Here is a 21,520-nt window from a genome sequence, read left to right on the forward strand (position 1 = left end):
TGAATCATCATGATAAAAGTACATTTTTGCTCCTTAATTCCTTTCTTAGACGTCTCTTCAGGTTAAATTTCTCTCTGTATATTCGCCCGAGCCCCCGCTGCTTCTAATCTAGCCGGCTGACCTACGTCGGTCCCCCCCCCCCACCCATTTATCTCAATATCTCTACCTACTGTCGCTACTCAAATATAATTTCTCTCTTTCAGGCACTCCTCCTCCTTTATCAGCTGCCCTCTCCTCCTCTGAACCTCTTCATTGTTGCTTTACAACACTCCCTCTCTCCGTTTTCTTTTTCTACATTTCACAACACTTCATTTTTAGATCAGGTCAAGGAAGTTACAGCATGATGTCAGTTCCTTTGGTTTGCTGGCTGTCAACAGCTCAACATGCTTTGCTGCATTTTATAGATATGGAAATCTTTAAAGTTTGAAGTTCGCTGCAAACTTATCAGGTGACCGCAATCTCAGGTCCGCAGGCTCTGACCCATAAACTACACAGAAACAAACAAGCAAACAAACAAAAAAAAATAATAAGAAGAATTACATATTAAGGTATAGCAACAACAACAACAACCCTCTTCAGTGTGGAAGCTGCTACTGAGTGAAAAAGACTTAGTTATGTCATTTTCAATATTGGATGAGGGTTTAAAATGCATTCAGAAGAAATAGAAAAACTCTACAGACGCTTGCTCTTTCAGTGCTAGTTTTAAACGGGGTTAGACCTCAGTAAATAACAGGAAGCTGAGTGTACTGTAGCACGGTTGTTCTGTTTTACCCTTTCAAGCTTTCAATCTCTGTCTGCAAGGGGACATATTTGATTTAGAAATGCTGGGAGCTGTTTGAAGTAAGGGTTGATGTTCTGTTCTCCAGGGAACACACACAAAACCTGCTGTTTTTGTAATAATATCCACATTTTTTTTGCTAATACAAGTTGATACAGACTGGTTAAAATGGAAAGATTCCCCTCCTACAGCAGTGAGAAGTATATTCCAACAAAACCATAGATACAGTACCGTGTACGGTTTAGTTTCACCCTTAAAGATTGTTTTTTCTTTCAAATTTGAGCCTCAAGGGTAACCTAATAAATATGAAACGCAGTTCCCAGATAATGATTTAATTTATTACAATAAAAGAAGCTCTCCACACTGACCTTTGTAAAAAGTAACTGTAAACCTCGTAGTTGTTTGCGCCAGCATTTGCTTGTGATGGATAGAAATCAACCTTTCACATCAATGCGAAAGAATTTTAACCACAGCATCTCAACTGGATTTCAGTCCAGTCTTTAACTAGGACACTTCAAAGCCTTCTTTTAGCATGTTTTTCAGTTTGGATAGACGTAGGCTTGCTGCTGTGCATCATTGTCCTGCCAAAGTGTTTTGAGCTTAATATCCTGAACTGGAGGCTCCACCTTCTCCCTCAGGATTTTGTTCTATAGTGCAGAAGTCAATGTTCCAACAAATGTAACGGGTTGTTCAGGTACTGAAGCAGTAAAGCAGGCCTGGACTGGCACACCATCACTATTTTACATCACACGAAAAGGGAGCAACACAGTCACCCAAAATTTTTGCAAACATTACTCAATATTAACTACTCAGCGGTTTTATGTTAGAAAACTCAAGTCAATGCCAATCTTATGCAGACATTAACAAAAAAAAAAAAAAAAAAATACTGGTCATATACAACCTTTCTTATGGGAAAGATTATAAATTGGTTGGAAAGTGTCATAAAACCATTATCTGCAGGAGACATCGTGTTTGTGGACAGAAACAGCATAGTTAAATCCTGCTGCAGGCGGGCTCGGCTTGTTCCTGGGACAGTTCTAGCCAGCAGCGGCGACCCAGTACAACACTTGGATGAAACCGGGGCGGATATGAGGCCTGTAGCATCTGATCATGCTTCTTTAAGACTGGCCTCAAACTGAACTGCGTGTTTAAGAGGGAAAACGATCCAATTGAACCAATTTAAGGAGTTAGGGCGAAAAGAGGAGTTGATTAGTCATGACCGTTCCTCTGTCGACTTTTTCTTTTGCTTCCCCCGTTTGTTGGCAGCGCCGGTTGTGTGTGCTGGGCGGGCAAGGCTGCCCGGAGCGTTACGAACGAGTAAACACAGCCGCAGCATGTTGCTGTTCTCCTGCCAAGTGCAGTGGAAACGCACATAGACGAGCACAATCGCAAGATCACCAGGAGCTAGCCAGATTACTGCCAAGCAACAGAGCATCTGAGGAAAACAACAGTTTCGAATAACTCATTTACATGTTGGTCGTTTAGATTCAGAAGACGTCCAATCTGTGCCTCGCATGTTGCCACAACCTCCATCTTAATGGTTGCTGGCAAAAAGTTAGCGATGTGATGTCATCAGAAAACATACAGCAGCTTGTTCAAGCTTCCGAGCAGGTCAAGACTCATAAACCGTAGCTAGGGCAGCACAACAAGCACAAGCAGATCCGTGCGCAGAGCTTTATTTCATCCTTCATTCCACGGTGTTCTCGGTTGCATCATACTCTCATAGCTTACACTGCTGGGAAGTTATTTCATGTTTCCTCTCCACTCAACTAAACTGTCAAAGAAAAAGGGGATAAAAGCAGCACACCTAGTAACTGTCTCCATATCAATTGCTCATAAAAGCGCTTAATGCATCCATTTGGATTCCTCACTTATCCACTTATGCATATTCAGTGAAAGGCAAACTGCCGAGTCATTCTGGTATCAGATTTGCTCCTGAGCGTCTCCCTGTTCCTGCCTCAGCGGAAGGAAGGTGTGGCACCGTTGGAGGAAAGCAGGAGCACACAGCAGTATTCACTGAGGAGAACCGGTGTGTGTGTGTGTGTGTGTGAGTTCTTGTATCCAGGCGATTTGCCTGCTCAAAAAAGCATTGAAAAGACCCTTTATTTCTCAATGGTGCATGCTGATGTCTAAAGAACACACACGATGATGCAAGATTGTGTCTTTAAGCTTCAGTGATGCCTCTTAGTGACTCCAGAACTCAGTCATTCAGACTTTATTTTGACATCAGCTGGTTCAAGACAGGACAACAGGGTGCTTTCTCATCTTTGTAAGCAACTGTATATTTACACTGTATCTAAACCTACACATAACCAAGTCTTCTTTTACTAGCATGATGTCAAAGCTTTACGTCAAAATCATTTTGCGAAATAAAAACATTTGAAAGAGGAGGTTTAGAGATTGTTTTTGTTGTTGCTCAAACTCAGAATATTGCGTGCACACTAAAATCAAATTGTTTACTTGTTGATCATGAAAAAAAAAATATTGATAACAATTGCTTGGATTGCTATAAAGATAATTTTATTACAGCAATCCTAAACACTATTTGGTGTCTGTGACTGCAATAAAATCAAGGTTGAGAGACAGTAACACCATAGACTTACTGTAGTTCATTCATATTGTTTCCAGGACATTCACCACCACCCATTAATTGCATGTTTTTATAATATTGTGCAGACCTATACTGAGTGGGAAAGGTCAAATCTCACTCCCGTGTAAAATGTGTGATTAGAGCTGAACAGGTGACACCGCTATACCAGTTCTTTCAGGAGGACCAGTCCAAAGTTACAGCAAACTACTGGGAGAAGCTTGTTAAAGGACAGGTCTACTCAAAGTGTTTGACCTCAGTCATACAGGTAAAAACGGCAAAAGAGACCCGTTTAAATTTAATGAAAATCTCATTAATCTGGAAATTATAATGAAAAAACCGTTGGTTATCCTATCAAACCAGGAAAAATCCAGTTTCATTTAATATCCCTTTTTTTTTTTTTTTTTTTTTTTTTACAGTGCATCTAAACACTTGATTTGAACAACAAAAATTAAATATACTAATTGCAGTCACTCTCTGTGATGCAAGTCGTGGATGTTGCCAGTTCAACTACCCACCGGGTGTCGCATTCCTGTGAAACCTGAAGTCCTGGCCACCTTTGAACTACGACAGCCGAGCTTTTCTAGTGAGGCTTGCTTCACTCGGACGCGTTCCTGAGAAAGAGGGTGAAACTAGCGCTGCTGCTTTGCTCGTCATTTAAAATCAACAAAAAGTCGAACAAGGACAACGGTGCCAGAGAAGGAGCACGAACAACATCTTGCTCCTGAAAAATGCAATGAGGGAAACAGAAAAAAAAAACGTAATAAAAAGCTCGTACCACATTTTTTTTTTTTACACAAATCTCCTTCTTGTATGTGTGATGCTCCCTGTTAAACATTTATCATAGAGGACTGATGTTGCCCTGGGCCGGCGCAGCTGAACCGTCCAGCTCGAGCAGCAGCAACGCACGCAAACGTCTCTGCACATCAGCGTCTCCAGAGAGACGGGGGGGAGAGAGAGAGAGAAAGAGGGCGAGAATTAAATGGAGAGAAAGACAGAGGAAGACACAAACTGAGTCAGGGAGTCTAGGAGAGAGTATGTTGAAGGGTTGGCCCTGAATAAAATGTCGTTTCAGGGGAGTAAACAAACCAGAGCAGCACGGACAAAGTTCATGGTAGAATAGCCTGAGGACTGATGCTTGAACCCCCGGACAGGGCCAGGCTGCACAGGCTGGACCAGAGAAACTCAAACACAAGAATACAAAAAAATTACAAATAAACTGGAAATTTATTTATTGGCAAGAAAAAAACATTTATTTGCCTTTGCAGCCAAATGAGAGAAAACAAACAAAAAAAAAAACAACATTACGACCTTGTTAAGATTACCAATGAGGTTTTGAATGGCCAATACCAAGTTCCAATTTTTCTTGGACTACCAATCTGCTCACTGATGAGGTATGAAGTAATTTCTTGTATAAATTGTGTTTGAATCAACAACATTTCACACCAACAGGTTCAAGTGAAAGCTGTCCGATTCCCAGCAGTAGCTGATCAATTGACGCATTACAACATTTTTCAAACAAAATCCTAAATTCAGCTGAATTAACACTGAAGCATTTAATGGCACAGGCTGCCAGCAAAAACAAAATGGTCAACAATGTCACTGCTGATTAGTCTCGGGAGGTCCTAAAGGTCAAGTTCCTAACTCAAACTCCCAGCGGCGGTCGCGGGTGACGTGTTTGATTCAGCTGTTATCAGCCAGTCATTGTCTGCCGGGCTGATTTTTACAAAGGCATTTTCTTACACATAGTAAAGAAAAGCACATGATTGACTAGAGCCACGTTGAAAAAAAAAAAAAAAGCCACAAGCAGCAAAAAGTTATATTAAAACCAGGCAATATTGTCGTGTTCGCCTGGAACTCCGACAAGTTGCTCCAGATTCAAACGTCATCAGCAGGAGAAAGACGGTTTGAGAAATGTTCAGACGCGTAATGGAGCTATGCAGCTTTTCTGCGACAAGCTGTAGGAACATTATAGTCGGGGTAACGTTCTCCACCTGGTTGAGTCGGTGTTGGAGAAACATATTCGGGCTGTCCTGCTGAGAGCCATGCTGGGACAAAATGTCCCAAATGTGAACGGGACACTGCAGTTCTCAGAACATCACTGGTGAGTAAGTTAAGTGAAACACCTAATGTAGACGTACTACTGATGACACGTAGTGTATTAGTTTACTGCATCAAGCTACAAAAGGAAATGCAAATTCCACATATTAAAACAACAGGAATTAGAATCTGAGGGAAGTACATTTTTAGGACATCCCTAAATTAATCATTTCCGTAACAAAATAAAATCATGAACATAAACCCAGATAGCGTACATACAAACCATGTTGGATTCCAGGACTGACAAGTCTTCTATAGCCTGAATGACAGGGAACTTAAAACAGTGCAACAATAACACCATCCCTCACAGGGTGACACTTTGCCAAACAAGTGGTGCGAACCGTGGTGGCATTTAGCTCAGTGTTTGGCACTGGAAAAAGCAAGTGTGTCACATAACACTGAGCTGCTAACACAAGTGCCACGCTCTAAATCTGTAAAACAACACAACATCGCTGTTATTGAAGATGTGATTACGCTAAGATGGTCTTAAAAGTCCTGGCCCGGCTGCCCCGGGCGGTGTAACCGTAAAGCAAGTTTAGTGTCTGGCACTAAATTACTCTCAACTGAGCAGAGAGACAAAAGCAGCTCCGTGCATTGGATGTAAATGTTAACAGTGTAGCCAATCCACGCTGCACTTAAAAATATCCATAAAGTCAAACTAGCTCAAACCAAGCAGCGCGTTGAGTGTTGCTTCGTTTCTATTCTGGGGCAGGTGACTGCTTTAAAAAGATCTCTGTTCATGTGTCAGAACCTATTATCAGCGTCGGATCTGAGGTGTGCGCAGCGGAAACGGACCACCTCGGCTAAGAGTGACAGCATGTAATAATGTGTGCGTGTGTGCGAGAGCGAGTGTGTTTTCACAGGCCTGTCTGCGTGAATGGAGAAGATGGAAATAAGGGAGTGGGGTTGCTTGGGGACAGGGGGAAACATTCAAAACAAGTGAGAAAATGCATGAAACTGGAACAATCCAGCAACGTTTCTACTCAGAGCGAAACTGATAGTCTCCATCCCACAAAGCGTTACCACAGTGTGTCGCGGTCTTGAACCACACGTGGAGATTGCCTGACGAGCTGAAACAGGAGTGACAAGTGCTCTGATGATTGCAGTACGGCGTCTTTTTAAGTTAAAGCTAATTTTTGAAAGAAAAATTTGATATGCGCCATGTTTGCATACGCGACGCCGTCTTACACCAACCCAAACACAGTGACAACAATCGCATAGATAAATATCTGCTGCTAGACACTAAAACGACACTCCTGCTTTGTATTTTAGTCACAGTGGTGAGACACAATTCAGACAGTCAGATGTTCCCCTGCTGCAGAGGAAGTTCAGCCTATATCGGTCTTAAGTGAATTCCCCGTCTTTGTCACCACCTGATATGGTCGTTTTGCTTGTTCTGTGACAATTTTTGGATGTTTGCAAGTAATCTGAGAGAATCAGTGCAATGCATATGCCACAGAAATTTTGCTCCATACCTTAATTTGAAACAAGTCTGAGTTTATATACATGCATTCAGATGCAATACACTAAAACCCCACATACCCATAAATATTCATGCATTTGTTCTGACTAGGGTGCAACTTTCGTCTAGAGAGCTTTAAGGTTTAACAGATCCATAAAACAAGCTGCTGTCAGCTCTAAAGTTTGTAGATAAACCAAGAAGATGCACCAAAATGCCAGAATTTAAATCAGAAAAATTTAAATTCTGACGTGCATTCGCTCGTCAGACACTCCCCCAAAAATCTAGTCTTTCTCCTGCTCAGTGAACACAACATACCTAATAAACTACCAGGTTAGAGTTTATTAGGTATATTGTGTGAAGCTTTGCACATTGTGTGAAGTGCTAGGAAGCACAGATTTGATGCAAGGTATTTAAAAGAACTGTGTTTTTTTTTGTGTGTGTGTTTGAAATGTTAAGACTTTAATCAGTTTAATCAGGCTGCAAGGAAGCAAGAGAGAGCAAGACAATCAGCAGGGTGGACATATCGTAGCAAAGCTTTCAGCAGATAAAATATTTCAAATGCTATTTTTATATATTTTATTGTTACGAGTTCGTAAAGGTTTGAGTGAGACAAAATTGACATCAGGAGGTCAGAATTTGTTAATTCAGTTTAACTGTATAGCTGATCTTCATAATTTTCATCTCCCTTCAGCTTACAAGACAAACTGATCTCAAAGACATATTCTGCTACAGTTACGAGTTCAGAAAGTCTCATGGACTGCATCGAGTCATTCATTTTGCAAAAATCCCTCATCTTGAGCAAAAGTTTAGAAAACCCAGAAATGAGAAATCAGCCACCGACATGCTGGTGCCTCTCCAGACGTCTGACATTAAAAAGGAATCAGAGAACAGAAACCTCTTTTATTAGGATGTTAACCTGCATTACTCCCCTGTCGCAAATCAAATGATGTTTTCTAATACTCCCGGGAGTCACAGGTGGTGTGGCGTGAGCCAAGTGTACATTAGGTCCGAGTCTTGTTCAGGTCAGACAGCACACCACTTAGCTTTGCAGGCTCTTGCTCTTCATTCAGCATTACCAGCCCATCACTCAAAAGCGAGGGGATTAAACATCTGTCAAAGTCTGCCTACTTTACCCAGCAGGAAAAGACACATTTAGGCATCCCGCATCTCTCCAGCGATTTAACATCCTGCCCGACTCAAACCAAACAGATGAGGTCACTCGGCTTTGGAAAAATAATGCTCTCGCTGAAACAACAAAAATAACTGACTGCATCCCGGCATCCCAGCACATTTGGGCAAACCCTGGTATATACTTGATCGTATGCTTTGAGAAAATTAATGATGAGCTGTTATTTGGGTCACTCGTAGAAGAAGAAGGAATGTTCTACTAATAACATTAGTAGATTTCTGCTACTTCCCTTCAGAGCTTTGTCTTTCCGCCACTGCTCGGCCAGCCGAATCCATTTTTCTTTCTAATCAACCATTCCATCATTAAGAGCATTAATAACTCAATGTTCCATTCTTTCCTTCTCCATCTATCCACTTGGGGGTAAAGGTTAGGTGAAATTTTTTTTTTTTTTTTTTAGATAAGAGATTTTTTTTCCCCCCTCATCCATCTCACTTTCAGTCTCCCTCATCATCGTATTAACCTGCACATTTCTCACCAAACCATCTACCGCTCACTTCCGTCCTCCTTCCATCGTTCTTATGGTCTGTCCATCTCCACTTCCTCTCTCCATTGTTGGTTGAAGTGTCCTTCACTGTAGGTCTGTATCCAGAGTGATTACACGCTTGGTTAAGTCATTCATGGCCTTCATTTGGTTGGTGATAAACGCCGGACACACTCCTGCTCATTTCCAACTTACAGCGCCTCATTTACGCGTCGCTGAAACTGAACCTGGAGCTAAAAGCAAATATTCTAGATATGGGCAACCATCACTTCTTCATTTGAGGTGTTAAATCTGACCAAACATTTAAAAAGATTAGAAATTAGTAATAAAACATTGGAGAATTTTTTTATATATATTTTTTGCTTATTTTTGTAATCCTAAATGACCTAGAACAGAAAAAAAAAAAAGCTTAGTTTGATTTAATGTCTGACAGTCAGGGGGGAAAAAAGAGGCGTGTGTCTTTTTGAACCATGTAAAAAAATGATTGCTTTCAAGTGTGTTTGCGAAATCTGTGGTTTAAGCAGACTTCTCAGTAAGCCTCCTGCTTACACTGGTACACAAGAATGACTCTGACATTCTCAAGGCTGTTGCATCACAGAAAAAGGACGACACTGCTCCAAAAACTGATGATAATCCTAACAAACAAGGCAGGCACTGGGCTCCACTGCTCTCATCTCACTTAAGATCAAACTGTCACATCAGTGAGAGAAATGTCTGTTTCGTGAACAAACATGCCACTTGGGGGGGGGAAGGGAACAAAACTTCAGAACCCAATTTCTACATTAAGAACGGAGAGAAACGACCAACTTGGTGCGAATCATCGCCCAAACTTTATTACTGAAGCAGAAAAAAAAAACAAAAAAAAACTGTGTCATGAGGAACAAAAAACACGAAAAGACACATCTACAAAAATAGTGAGTTAACTTTTTTTTTTTTTACTAAACTGGAAAGCTTTTTAGGAGTTTTTAAACCAGGGCATGCACAGAAACACCACGGGGAATGTCATCTGAATCCTCATCCTCATGTTCCACCCAAAAGAATAATATTTGGGAGAATTTGACAGAATGACGGATGAATGTCTTGGCATATTACACACAAATGTCCAGCATCTAACTTAGCTTTAAATGTTGCAAATACCTGCAAGCAGGCAGACATGGCCGGCAACAGCAGTATTTCATTACAGGTTAGACCGACTGCGCTGTTATCTCTCAGCCAAACCGTCACAATGTGAAGAAACACCCCTGACAACCGGCCTCCACCCTTCCTCGGCCCTGATCTACTTTTAATGGGCTGCAGCCAGCTAACCTGATAGCCTGCAAGCTACAGAGTACAACCACGCCGTTGCACACTTTACCGTGACAAGACTCAGAGATATTTGAGGTCGGCGCGTTTCATACTTGGGTATCTGTGGTGGGGAAATTAAAGCTCACACAGGAAGCTTCAAATGCACCTTGAACTGTACACCGAGATAACCCTTCCTGTGCTTATGTGAGCAGACGTTCAGTCTAGACCATTAAAAGTTTGCATGGCAAATATATTATGTAAATGTATTAGGCCTTTATGGTTCTGGGCTATTGTCAATTCAGACGTTGTCGGAGGTTACGCTGTCACTTGCACTAATGTCAGAGGTTAATCCTGAGTGCAGTGACCAGGGTTTTGAACTTTATACACAGGTGGAAAGCTGAAGCAGCCCTATCCAGCACGGATCATGTGCTCCGACTCAAAACTCATGACTGGGACAAACCTGAGCTAAAAATAAAACTACAAATCAGCATCACCAACTTCAGCTATGTGTCACTTGTAAGATCAAGGCAAAAAACTTGATTGACAACAACTGATTCCTACAATATCCACGTCCCACTTCAAGATATTAGTGGCTGTAAATTTCTTTTTTTTTTTTTTTTTTATTCACAATAAAAGTATATTTCATGTTTTCCTTCAAGGGACATATTTTGACTCTCCAGACTTGTTGTATGGACTTTATTTTGATCATTTTCTGGACTGTCTTTCCACCTGATCATGGCGGCATATGGTGCAGGTAAGCTTAAAAGAAAAATAAAGGAAGTGGAAAAGAGAAGAATGGAAGAAGTGACTTTAAAAAGGGAACAATCTCGAAGGGAAACAACCACACTTTGATTAAAGACAAAGCAAATACATTAAAGTCTCGATAAAAACCTGAGAGATGCAAATGTTTTCGGTTTATGAAAACTGCTGTATGGTACATTGAGATTTTTTTTTATTGACTCAATTAAAGACATTGGAACAAATTGTGCTCTTATATTCAACTAATAAGGCAACCAAAGCTTCAGTTTATTGAGTAACTTGTCTGTCATATGTGTAAAACAACTTGCCAGGCCTTAGTTGCAGATTTCAAGCTACAAACCTGCTTCAAAACCACTAAAACTTTCCACTAAGTCATTGCCCCAAATATATATATATATATATATATATATATATATATATATTTTTTTTTTAAACAAGATACCAGAGGAAGTCCTAGACCGACAAGATCATAGAGTTATACAGGGGAGGACGTTCACACAATGTTGCTGTGCACTACCAGTCAGCTGGCTGCAAGCTTCAGAGAAAGAGCAGCATGTCTGTGAAGCAGTCACCTGCAGAATCCAACCGAGACTCTAGTGACTCTAATTAACCAGCCAATATCAGAGAGTAAAACACTAAAAAGAGATAATACTCTGAGAAACAAATACTTGAACTCTGCTACTAAGTTTAACCGGTGAGAATCAAAACAATACAAATGATTTCAGCTATTGTTATGTAATATTATCTGCAGTTATATAATATGGAATTACTTTATGCTCTGTTTGCAAATAAAGCAAATGTATTCAAATCTGTAAAGCAAATGTATTCAAATCTGGAAATAATAAGTAAGTAGGAAACACAATTATGAGGAAGTCTTCTGCTGTCGTTTTTGCTTTAATCAGTTGATTGGTGAGGACACTCCTGGCTGTGCTGTCCACTCATAAAACCCTTTTATTTGCTAACACAGGTTGCAATAGTAAAACCTTCCAATCACAACATAATGTCAACATACCAGAAATATACTATGTTTTTGTTAACAATATAACCACACCTTACTTTGCAAGTTGTGGCCGGTAAAAACTGGCATTGTTCTTACCAAAAGAGAAGTTAGTTTTATGGGATTTTTTTTATTTTTATGAAATGCCAAATAGCCTGGTAATTCATGTTTCCAATGATGCCAAACCATGACTCTTGAAATGTTAAAATATAGCAAAGAGTACAGTAAATTACAGCACCTTTACTTAAGTTAAAGTGTTCCTACAGAGAGAGCCTCACACTAGCCCAGACTGGTTCATAATTCAGTCATAGGTCATGGTTAAGTTTAAAAATAATAATCCTTTAAAATAGTCGGGTACTGTTCTGGAAACGAGCAGCCAGTTTCCAAGCCAGAACCAGAACTTCCAGAAGAAACAATAACAGAAAGGTGGCGATTCAAGACTTTTGCACAATACTGCAGTTTGGGTAAGTTAGCATCCTTGCTAACAAGCGGCACCTTGCATAGGGGAATTAACTAAAAAAGCTCATAGCTATGACAACTGACAGCGTGCTAACGCTAGGCTATTACCGTTTTAATTATCCCTTTATTCAGCACTTTGTCGGTATTATTTCTGCCAGCTCTGGGCGATGCCGACCACTTAATTTGGAGGCCACGGAGACAAAAACAACCGGCTGCCCGCTCCAGGGTGTTCAGAGCTCGGCTAACCTCTTCGGGATAAGACGGTTGTACCAGCTTTGCTACTGAGCTAGCCTCACTGGGCAAGGCTAAGCTGGGCAACATGCTACCCGCTCACAGACAGGTTGCAGTGAAAATGTATCGGTTCACACCACAGTGCACCTGCCCAGCCACGGTTTTTGCAGTGCCAGCTACCGAAGCGAGTGTTTGCATCAGAAAGACGGCGCAGCTAGCAGCTGTCGGTACTCACCCCATTAACCAATCCATGGTGCTGCTTGGGGCTAGCTGAGCTAACGTTAGCTGGCAGCGAATAAATCCACCAGGAGCTGGAGACAACCCTCCTAGTTTATCCAGCCACCACCCTGGCTAGCCTTGCCGCCTGGCTCCGGAGTCCAGTCGCTCTCTCCCCGGGGGTCCGTGTCTCTTCGCGCTGCTGGACTTCCTGGCTGATCAAAAACGAAACGTCGCTGAAACTCTGAGAGATTGTCCTTGTTTTGATCCGCAGCTAACCCTGGATCATGAAGCGGTGGTCGGGTCAGTCTCGTTAGCTGGCAGCGGGAGAGCAGCGAAGGCAAGCGGAGGAGAGCTGAGCAGCGGTGTGTGTCCGCCTGGATGAGCCGCGTCCAGTGTGCTGTGCCGCCGACTGCGAGACTTGAATGTCGGGATGTTGCCTGTCAACCCGGTAACCTCTGTCATGAAGCCTTGTATGGTTACCGCACAGGCTGCCAGACTGAGCCTCCACTGGAGCTGCTGCTCTCTGATAAAAGTCTAAATCTGAGCCCGGAAGTAAACACACAGCCGACCCACCGTCTCATGTACGTAAACTGCGCTCCGCCACAGATACAATGGGAGATGTAGTTGAGAAAGGACACATTTTTGAAATAGGATACAAACGCGGCTATTGTACGGAATCACAACGACTTCAACATTTTAACGAGATTACAATTAGTCAGACTTTGGTGCCTAAATGTCTGCAAAGCTTGTAAAATGTTGATGTATGCAGTGATGGTTTTCAGACATGCACGCCTACTCTCCCAACAAAGCCTATTCTGCAACAGAACAAAAACCTGTTATGCCTCCTTTCAAAAACAAAGAAATAAATATCTTAATCTGATAAAGAAAAAAACAAAAAACATTCCCTCAGCATTATGCTGCCACTGACATTTTTCACAATTGATTCTTTGCATAATGGTAAAAGTTTTATTTTGGTTTTATATAGCAAAGAAAACAAGTTTGATCCATGAAAGAATGCTCAATTTTCAGCATAATATCCAAAAAGCAAGCTCAGGACCCATTGTTGGAAAATGTGTTTGAACAAATGTGTTTTGAAAAAATGCTGCAATAAAATGTGTTGAAAATCATACTTGACCAAATCCCCCCACTGACAGATCTTTGTGTGTATAAAATCTTTCAGTATTTGTATTTCACCTCCTGTCTAACTTTGACCTTTTCTGCTAGTGGTCAAATTTTCAAAGATTATCTTTCAAAATCGTGAGATTACAAGCAAGCAATCCATTGGTTCTAAAAATATCAACATAGATCACTGGGAAATGGCTAATATGTTAAGAAAAATCTTTCCCTTTTTGCCTCAACTTCCATGACATCTCATTGCCAAATAACTGGTGGTAATCACTTTGATGCTCATTAATTTATGACAGTGAACTGTCCATGTTGTAAAAGCTTTGAGATGTTGCCTTTACTCTAATGACTGCTGCTGATATTTGCATTAGGATTTTTTCCCCCTCTCCTTCCTTTCTTTTTTTTTTTGTTGCCAAATTTCCCTTTTTGGGGGAAACACTTGACTCTTCTTACCTCCTCCTGCTCATCTAGTTTGAAAGCAGCTCTATGTTGAATTAACCAGCTGCTGGTGTGAAAGAGGCCGTCTGCTCCTTTTTTAAAGTTAGGATAAGGAAATCAGAGAAAATCTATCAGTACTGCCGCTGCAAAACTCATCTTATTGTCCATTTCATTCTGAGAGGGTAAAATGCTTAACTACTAAAAAAGTAAAAAAAAAAAAACAACAACATGGCTTTCTTCTTTTAAAGAGTCTCTCATGGCAGAGGGCTCTGCTTAAACAACATGTTTTGCTCTTTCAGTCCAAATCCATTATACATGAGTCGTTGTTATCCTGTAAACAAATTTCCACCTGACTTGTGGATCTCTGCAGCTCCTCTAGAGTCGACCTCTTGGCTGTTTCCCTGATTAGCATTATTCTTGTCTGGTCAGTCAGCTTAGGCAGTCAGCAATGCTTCAGGAAGTTACTGAAGTATTGCAAGCTAACTTCACAGTTTATTTGTAAAGTATGTTGGACATGTATAATTTTGCTTTCATATTATGATTTTACAGTACTTTTTAATGGGGATATCATATAAAACACAAAATGAAATACATTAGAAGTTGTGCATTTTGTCATGTGGCGTAACATGACAAAATACTTTCACTAAACATTAATAACAAATCAGTAAATGTAGCCTTTTTTGTGTGTTTTTCTCCACAATTTTTAAAAGAAAAAACTTTCACAAGTCTCAAAATAGTGACTCAAAGGATCTCTGGTCAGTACCATTCAGATTCGATGTGCACAGTCTAATCATTGAGATTTCAAACTAGACTCTTCCAAATGCACACCTGACTGCTGAATTAGTTCTGTCATAAACTGAGTTAGATAAATGGTTATCCATCACCAGCCACTTGCAGTGTCCCAAACCACTTCTGCTGTCGGTGGCCAAAATCCATATCTGCCTTTCACATATGCAGTGACAGCTGATCTTAAGAGAGTCCTAAAAGCTTTTTTTTGTAAAAAGTGGGCACAATTGAATAAAAATGCAATAAACTTTTTTAATCTGTGTGTAATTATGAGTCATTCAAATTAGTGGCATTTTCTTCATGTTAAAATTAACAACAGTCACCTTATGCTTGCTCAGGATGAGAGAGTCCAGGAAAGCAAAGATTTATTGCAGTCTACTAGTTTCTTTAAGCAACATTTTGTATGGCTTAATACATTAAATAAAGATGAGCTGCAAAAGTGAAGTTTATAATTTATCTTGAATACTGAAATGAACACGCAGCAGTTTTTATAAAATACTTTTTTCATGCTCAACTAACCATACTAATGTTTTAAGCCACAAAATATGACTAAAACTAGTCATATTTCGACTAGTTTTAGTCATAAAACTAGTCAATCTGATTTATAAATCATAAATCACTCTGATTTATGAGTCAGTGTCATAAATCAGAGAGATTTATAAGAAAGTGAAAGTGTTTCTCTCATTTTTCCGTTTCACTTAGTCATTAGGGGAAAGCACCAGATATGTTTCATGATGATGCTAAGAAGTGTTTTCATCATTTTAGACATCATGTGTAATCTCACTGGGACCTTACAGGCAATAGATGAAACTTGTTCAGTTATTCCCAGCTTTGGTGCTACAGTTCCTTTAATATATAAAACAAACTTGTAGCTTTTACGTACCAACCATAAAACATTCAAACCTACATTTGATAACTTTGACTATTTCTATGTTGTTGTTTTTTTTCTTAATCAAACTAAGATGAGCTAAGATATGAAGATCGGAATCTTTAAATTATGCATTTCCTCAAAAACTGGATTACCTGAGATTCACATCTCTCTATGTTTTTAATTTTAGTACTTAAATATTTCAGATCATCAAACAAAATTTGTCAGAAGAATGTAAAAGATTTTACAAAATGCAGTTATCATTCATTAATCAAGGGGAATTTAGTGCTGTCCTATGTGTTACTCACTAAATCATGACTTACCTGATTAGTTTTATGAAATCTTTTTGTAAAGCCGAGTTCAGTTTTAATGAGCTGCAGTCAGATCGCTTTACGGTCAGAAATGTGGAATCAATAAAGCACTTAAAAACAGTCTGTCCTACAATATGAAGTAGGCTAAAAGATGTTTGATGATCTGAAAAGTTTAAGCACCACAAACACGCAAAATCTGTAAGTGGGCAAATACCTTGAGTTGTGCAGATGTAGAATTTTGCAAAAAAAAAAAAAAAAAAAAAAAAAAAGAAAAACAACTTATTGTAATCTATTCCACATGTACTTTCAAACAATTTGGTATTTATCATAACAAATAAAAGCATGCTTTTCTCCATAATTCGTCACATCCCAGCCTTAAATCTGACCTATTGTTCTTCTTTATCTCTTTTCCTATTTTCTTGTTTTAAAACAAAGCATCAATCAGAGATAACTATTGCTGGAAACAACTTGATCAATAAGCTCTTTACCTCTTTGCCTCTTAGAACTCATTAAGGCCAGACTTATAGCCATTATAAATTCCGAACCATATCCCTCTTCTCTTTCTTAATGCCCTCCTCCCTTTCCTATTCTGCTATGCTCCTCTAAACATCTTCAGCTATAAATAACAGAAATACGCAGACGACACGGAGCAGAGGGCATTCAGAACAAGAAGCCCCGCTGACAGGAGGCAGGGCTACGTGATTGGCTCGTTACCGTCTCGGCGTTCTGTGGGCAACCAATCAAAACAGAGGAAGGCGTACGGTTACTGCAACGATAGAGAGGAAGCGCAAAAAAAAAAAACAAACAAAAAAAAAAAACTCAGTGTCGTTTCGCTAAAACACCACAAGAGGGCGGTATTGGATGGCTGTTGACGTCTCGATGAATTTACTCGGGTCAGTTTTAACCATAGGCATGGTTACGATTTTAACGGCTGATCCAAAACCTGTCATAATAAGCTTTATTTTAGCATCCAGTTTTTTCTATCAAAATTTTATATTAAGTCATGTATAACATATTTACAGAAACCACTTTAAACGAGCAACTACTTAAAATGTTATGCTTATATAATTAGATATTTTTATTCTATTCTGAATATATATCCCTTCACATTATTTTTATTGCGTTTTTGATAATAAGAATAAAAAAAAGATATGTAAAAGAAATATATGCATCTAAAAATATTATGTTATATGTTATTTTAACCTATAGCAATTCATATTTATATTAACCTACTCACTTTAATATCAAATTTAAATTTATTTTGTTGTTCTATTGTTTTTTTTTTCTAATTTAGTCCTAATGCCTTTAAGAATAACATTTTCTTCATCAATATTTGATTAAGAAAATCTCTGGCAGAATTTTAGATTTCATTGTAAAAGAAATGTAATGTTAGGTTTTATCTGTATTTATTTATTTGTTTAGATTTTAGCTGTTGTAGTATTCCAGAATGCATTGGTTATATGTGTTTCTGGTGCCTCATCATACCACAGTTCTACATTTCATAGCATTTTATTTTAGTCAATAACAGAAGATTTTTTTTTACACGATTTAAGTTTTTTAAAGGCTATTCGAAAGTTTTTCTCTTGTTTTAGCCCTAATAAAACACTTTGTGCTACGTATAACCGTAAACAAACTGTGCTATAAATAAAGTCCTATCTATTGATTGCTATTCAGGAGCATATCAAGCTGATTGTCTATGTATGAAAGCACCTGATTAAATCTCAGCTAAGTTGCTTACACACCCATAACAAAGTTCATCCCCATCAGTGTTGCAGTGTGAGTGGCTTCAGGGAACCTTGTTTACTTCTCACAGACAGACAACCTGCAGCATGACTTCAGAGTGCAGTTGGTGCCAGTGATGCGCTCTGTGGGAAAATAAACTGAGCTCTGCTGCTCATGAGTCCGCCAAGGTCACTTCCTGAAATCCATCCACTCGTCGATACCAAGCCATTCAGGGGGTCGATATGTTCCCATTCCCTTCGGTCCCAGCCCGACACCGTCAATGAGAGAGACCTGCGTCAGATTCCCCTGCAACAAAAACGAAAGGTGGCGCGCTATAAAAGCCACATCACGTAATATGACCCAGCTACCAAAAGTCCTTCATTTGACACTTGTTATTTTTAGTTTTAGACCAAACGGACCAATACAAACTTAAATCTATTTTTGACCTTGTTTGTGTCACATTTCAATCTTAAATCTGCATGTAACAGAAGAAAGCCTTCTAAAAACAACCTACACAAACAATCAGTGAACTAGGATAAAATTTGTTCTGAGAAATAAAGAAACGCCATAAAATAAAATCTACAAAGTAAGCAGTAGCTCAATTGTTATCTCTGCTGGTAATACTTTGAATAATCATCTTTTACTAACAATACTGTATCTACTCATATAACATTCCACAGAGCTGAAAAAAACAGAAAGCTCTTTGCTTACACTGTCATCTCTTCAGCTCATCTTGACGTCTTAAATTGATTAAAAAAAAGAAAAAAAAAAGAGCCTCAAATTCATAACAGGGTAATTAAGATAACATCTATAAAAATAATGTTAATAAAATACCTAAATAGAAAATATCTCATACTTGCTAGGTAAAGTTAAACGTGATATGTAAGCTCTCCAGCTGAGCACGAGGAAAAATTAAGATGAACGGGGATGAAAAGTGGTAAAGGTTGCAAAAGGTTATTGAAAGAATAATACATTGACTTTCCTTCACATTCAAAGAGTCGGAGAGTCTGGAGAGTCTAAGCTGTCCAGATTAAAACTGTAAATACAAGATGCAGATGTCTACAAACATTGCTAGACTGTCACTTCATAAACTCTTCAACAACGAAAGACAACAGCAATACAAAGTCTATTCTGAACTTGCTTCTTAAAAAAACGAAAGGCAAACAAAGAACCAAAGTGAACTGGGAGATCGATACTATGTTCACATTTGAAATAATTCACTTTCAACGCAAAACAGACGCTGTTATTCTCAGTTCTTCTTAAAATAGAAAGTTGTTATAAGATATGATGCAACACATCCTTTTTCCGGTTGTATGTACGCTGCTGGCATTACATTTCTACTGAGTTCAGCTTTTATTGTCCCCAATGAATAAATGTTTTTTTTTGTGTGTCCCAACATCAAATAGAGCACCCAAGAGATACTTTTGCATCCTTTTAACTCGAACAGTTTGTCGCGTTACAACCACAAACTGGAACCCAGCGTGCATTTGCAATCACTGCTTCTGATTAAAAAAAAAAAACAAACTTTGCAAGTTTCCAAACCAGAAATAAGACTCAGGCATTTTAGTCTGAAGGTTCAAAGAGCGTGATGACGGAAAAAAGAATAATGTGATGGATGATTTGATACAGATGGATTAATAAATGAGAAAGAAATTTAGTCAAAACTTTATCTCAATTTAAACAAAAAAAACAAAAACAAAAACAAAAAAAATATATATATATATATATATATATATATATATATATATATATATTGTTTTTTTCAAGTTTTAATTTTAATTTCAAATCCATTGTAAATAGTTTCTACTCAAACCCGAAAAGAGTCACAAAGGAACATCTGATTTGTTGCGACAACATTATTTTACAGCTAAATAAAAGTGATGATTTCAACTCCCTGTGTTGAAGATGAAGTCACTTAAAGTAAATGCTGTTTAGGCCAAACTCCTCGAAGCAGGAAAGAGATTAGATCTGTTGTGTAAACCCAACCCGCATGTGCAGACGCATCACTGCATACCTGTGGATCAGCTCGGTCCTGCTGGGCAGATTGTGAGGCTTTGGCTTGGCCGTGACTCATAATTTATTCACAACTGGCCGCGCTAACTCAGAAAGCCATTAAGAGGTATTAAAAAGGAGACACCTCACATTACTCTTGCATGAATAATAAATGCTCAGAAGATGCAATGAGGGATGGTTGCACATTTTTGTGCATCTGTGTCAGTAGTCCAGTGCAACTTTTTGACAGAAAAGGGTAAAAAAAAAAGAAAAAAAAGATGAAGGTTTAACTTATATGTTTGGTCCATAAAATAATAGAGAAACTGTGGCCTTTGTTATGCAAATACACAAATACTCCTAATGAGTGGGTGAACAATGTGCTTACTGTCAGCTCTGATCTCACCACTGATGGATAAATTTCCAGTTTCTCAATAATGATCACATAATATATATAGGGCTGATAATGGCCACTTGCACCACTGGGTTTCAGACTGGCGGCGGCGCCGAGTCTGTCTGCACTCGCGTCGATTCAGCATACATAATGTGTGTGTATTAGCTGCTGAGCTTGTGTCATCGCTGGCTCCACGCTCCAGGCTGATGTCTTGGGGCATGAGTCAGCCTTAGCAACATTACTCATGTCTGCACTCTTACCTGACTCCATCCCGCCACCCTAGGAAGAAAATCAGGGGCCCAGGAGAACAGAGGATGAACGTGAAACCTAAAGAAGGGGACGATTTCAATGATACCGCTTCAGGTGGAAGACGGCGCAGAAAAGATGCGGAACTGGCTCAAGGATTTGCTGAAACGTTATCCCAGAAGTCCTGTGAACAAACAAAAGCACGCCGGTTAATGCCGTAAATATTTCCACTAATATGCTGCTTTAACCCCGCCTGGCAATTTCAAGAAAATCAGACATGAAGTCACATTGAGCCAGGAGCAAGTCAAACAGAAATAGCTTGCATGTGGTTCTGAGGTCATGGGCAGAGAGAGAGAGAGAAGAAATGATAACAGAGCTGCAGCCACAAACACTTTGTCAGCAGCCATCGGCGTGAGATTCAGCCTTTGACTTAGCAACATAAATACCAGTCATCACCTCCGTCCCCGTTAAACCAGTTCTCCCAATCAGGAAGCTTAACTTTTGGTGTTCATGTAGGAATTTTGTTCTCCAAGCATTTTGTTTTGCCTTTAAATCAGAAACTACAAAATATTTAATATCATTTCATTTATTTGCTAAAAGGAGAAAAACAAAACAACCCAAACATGAAGCACTGAAGCGGCACCTATTACACATAGACTTCATCTGTAATTTTTATTAGTAGATCCTAAATCCTAAACAGTACATGCCATAAACGGAAGAAGAAAAAAAACACTAAGTGTGATTTTGTCAGTTCTCATCTAACGAGTGATACAATTTGAAAAGAGAAAAAAAATGAACAACAAATATAAAACTATTAAGCTGTTATGAATAAACATTTTATTTCTTCAAAAGGAATGCAAATCAGTTTTATATTGTCAGTTTTTATTAAATGATTTCCACATATTAACCTCAATACCAGAAACAAGAGTCTCTTTGAAATCACTCCTTCTTATTGTTTTGATCATTTGTACAACTTCCTTTTGACTTTTACCTGTTTTGGCCACGAAGTTTTGTTTTTAAATATTTTCATGTTTCTATGTCACAGATCTGTTTTTTATTATTTTTTATACCTTGATATTTTCTTTTAACAATTTA

At 39.1% G+C, this 21,520-nt stretch overlaps 1 protein-coding gene across 1 annotated transcript in view; it reads right to left on the bottom strand.

The window, feature by feature from the left end:
• Positions 1-13,231, bottom strand: part of mob2a (MOB kinase activator 2a) — a 69,180-nt gene extending 55,949 nt beyond the window's left edge. Inside the window, exon 1 of the mRNA XM_015034098.1 lies at positions 12,563-13,231. Coding sequence (XP_014889584.1) covers positions 12,563-12,579 — 17 coding nt within the window. The 5' untranslated portion in view covers positions 12,580-13,231. The remainder of the gene's footprint in view (positions 1-12,562) is intronic.
• Between the last annotated feature and the right edge of the window lie 8,289 nt (positions 13,232-21,520).

Source organism: Poecilia latipinna, unplaced genomic scaffold (genome assembly GCF_001443285.1).
Source record: "Poecilia latipinna isolate Pla-1442-1.1 unplaced genomic scaffold, P_latipinna-1.0 Scaffold287, whole genome shotgun sequence".
Classification (NCBI taxonomy): domain Eukaryota; kingdom Metazoa; phylum Chordata; class Actinopteri; order Cyprinodontiformes; family Poeciliidae; genus Poecilia; species Poecilia latipinna.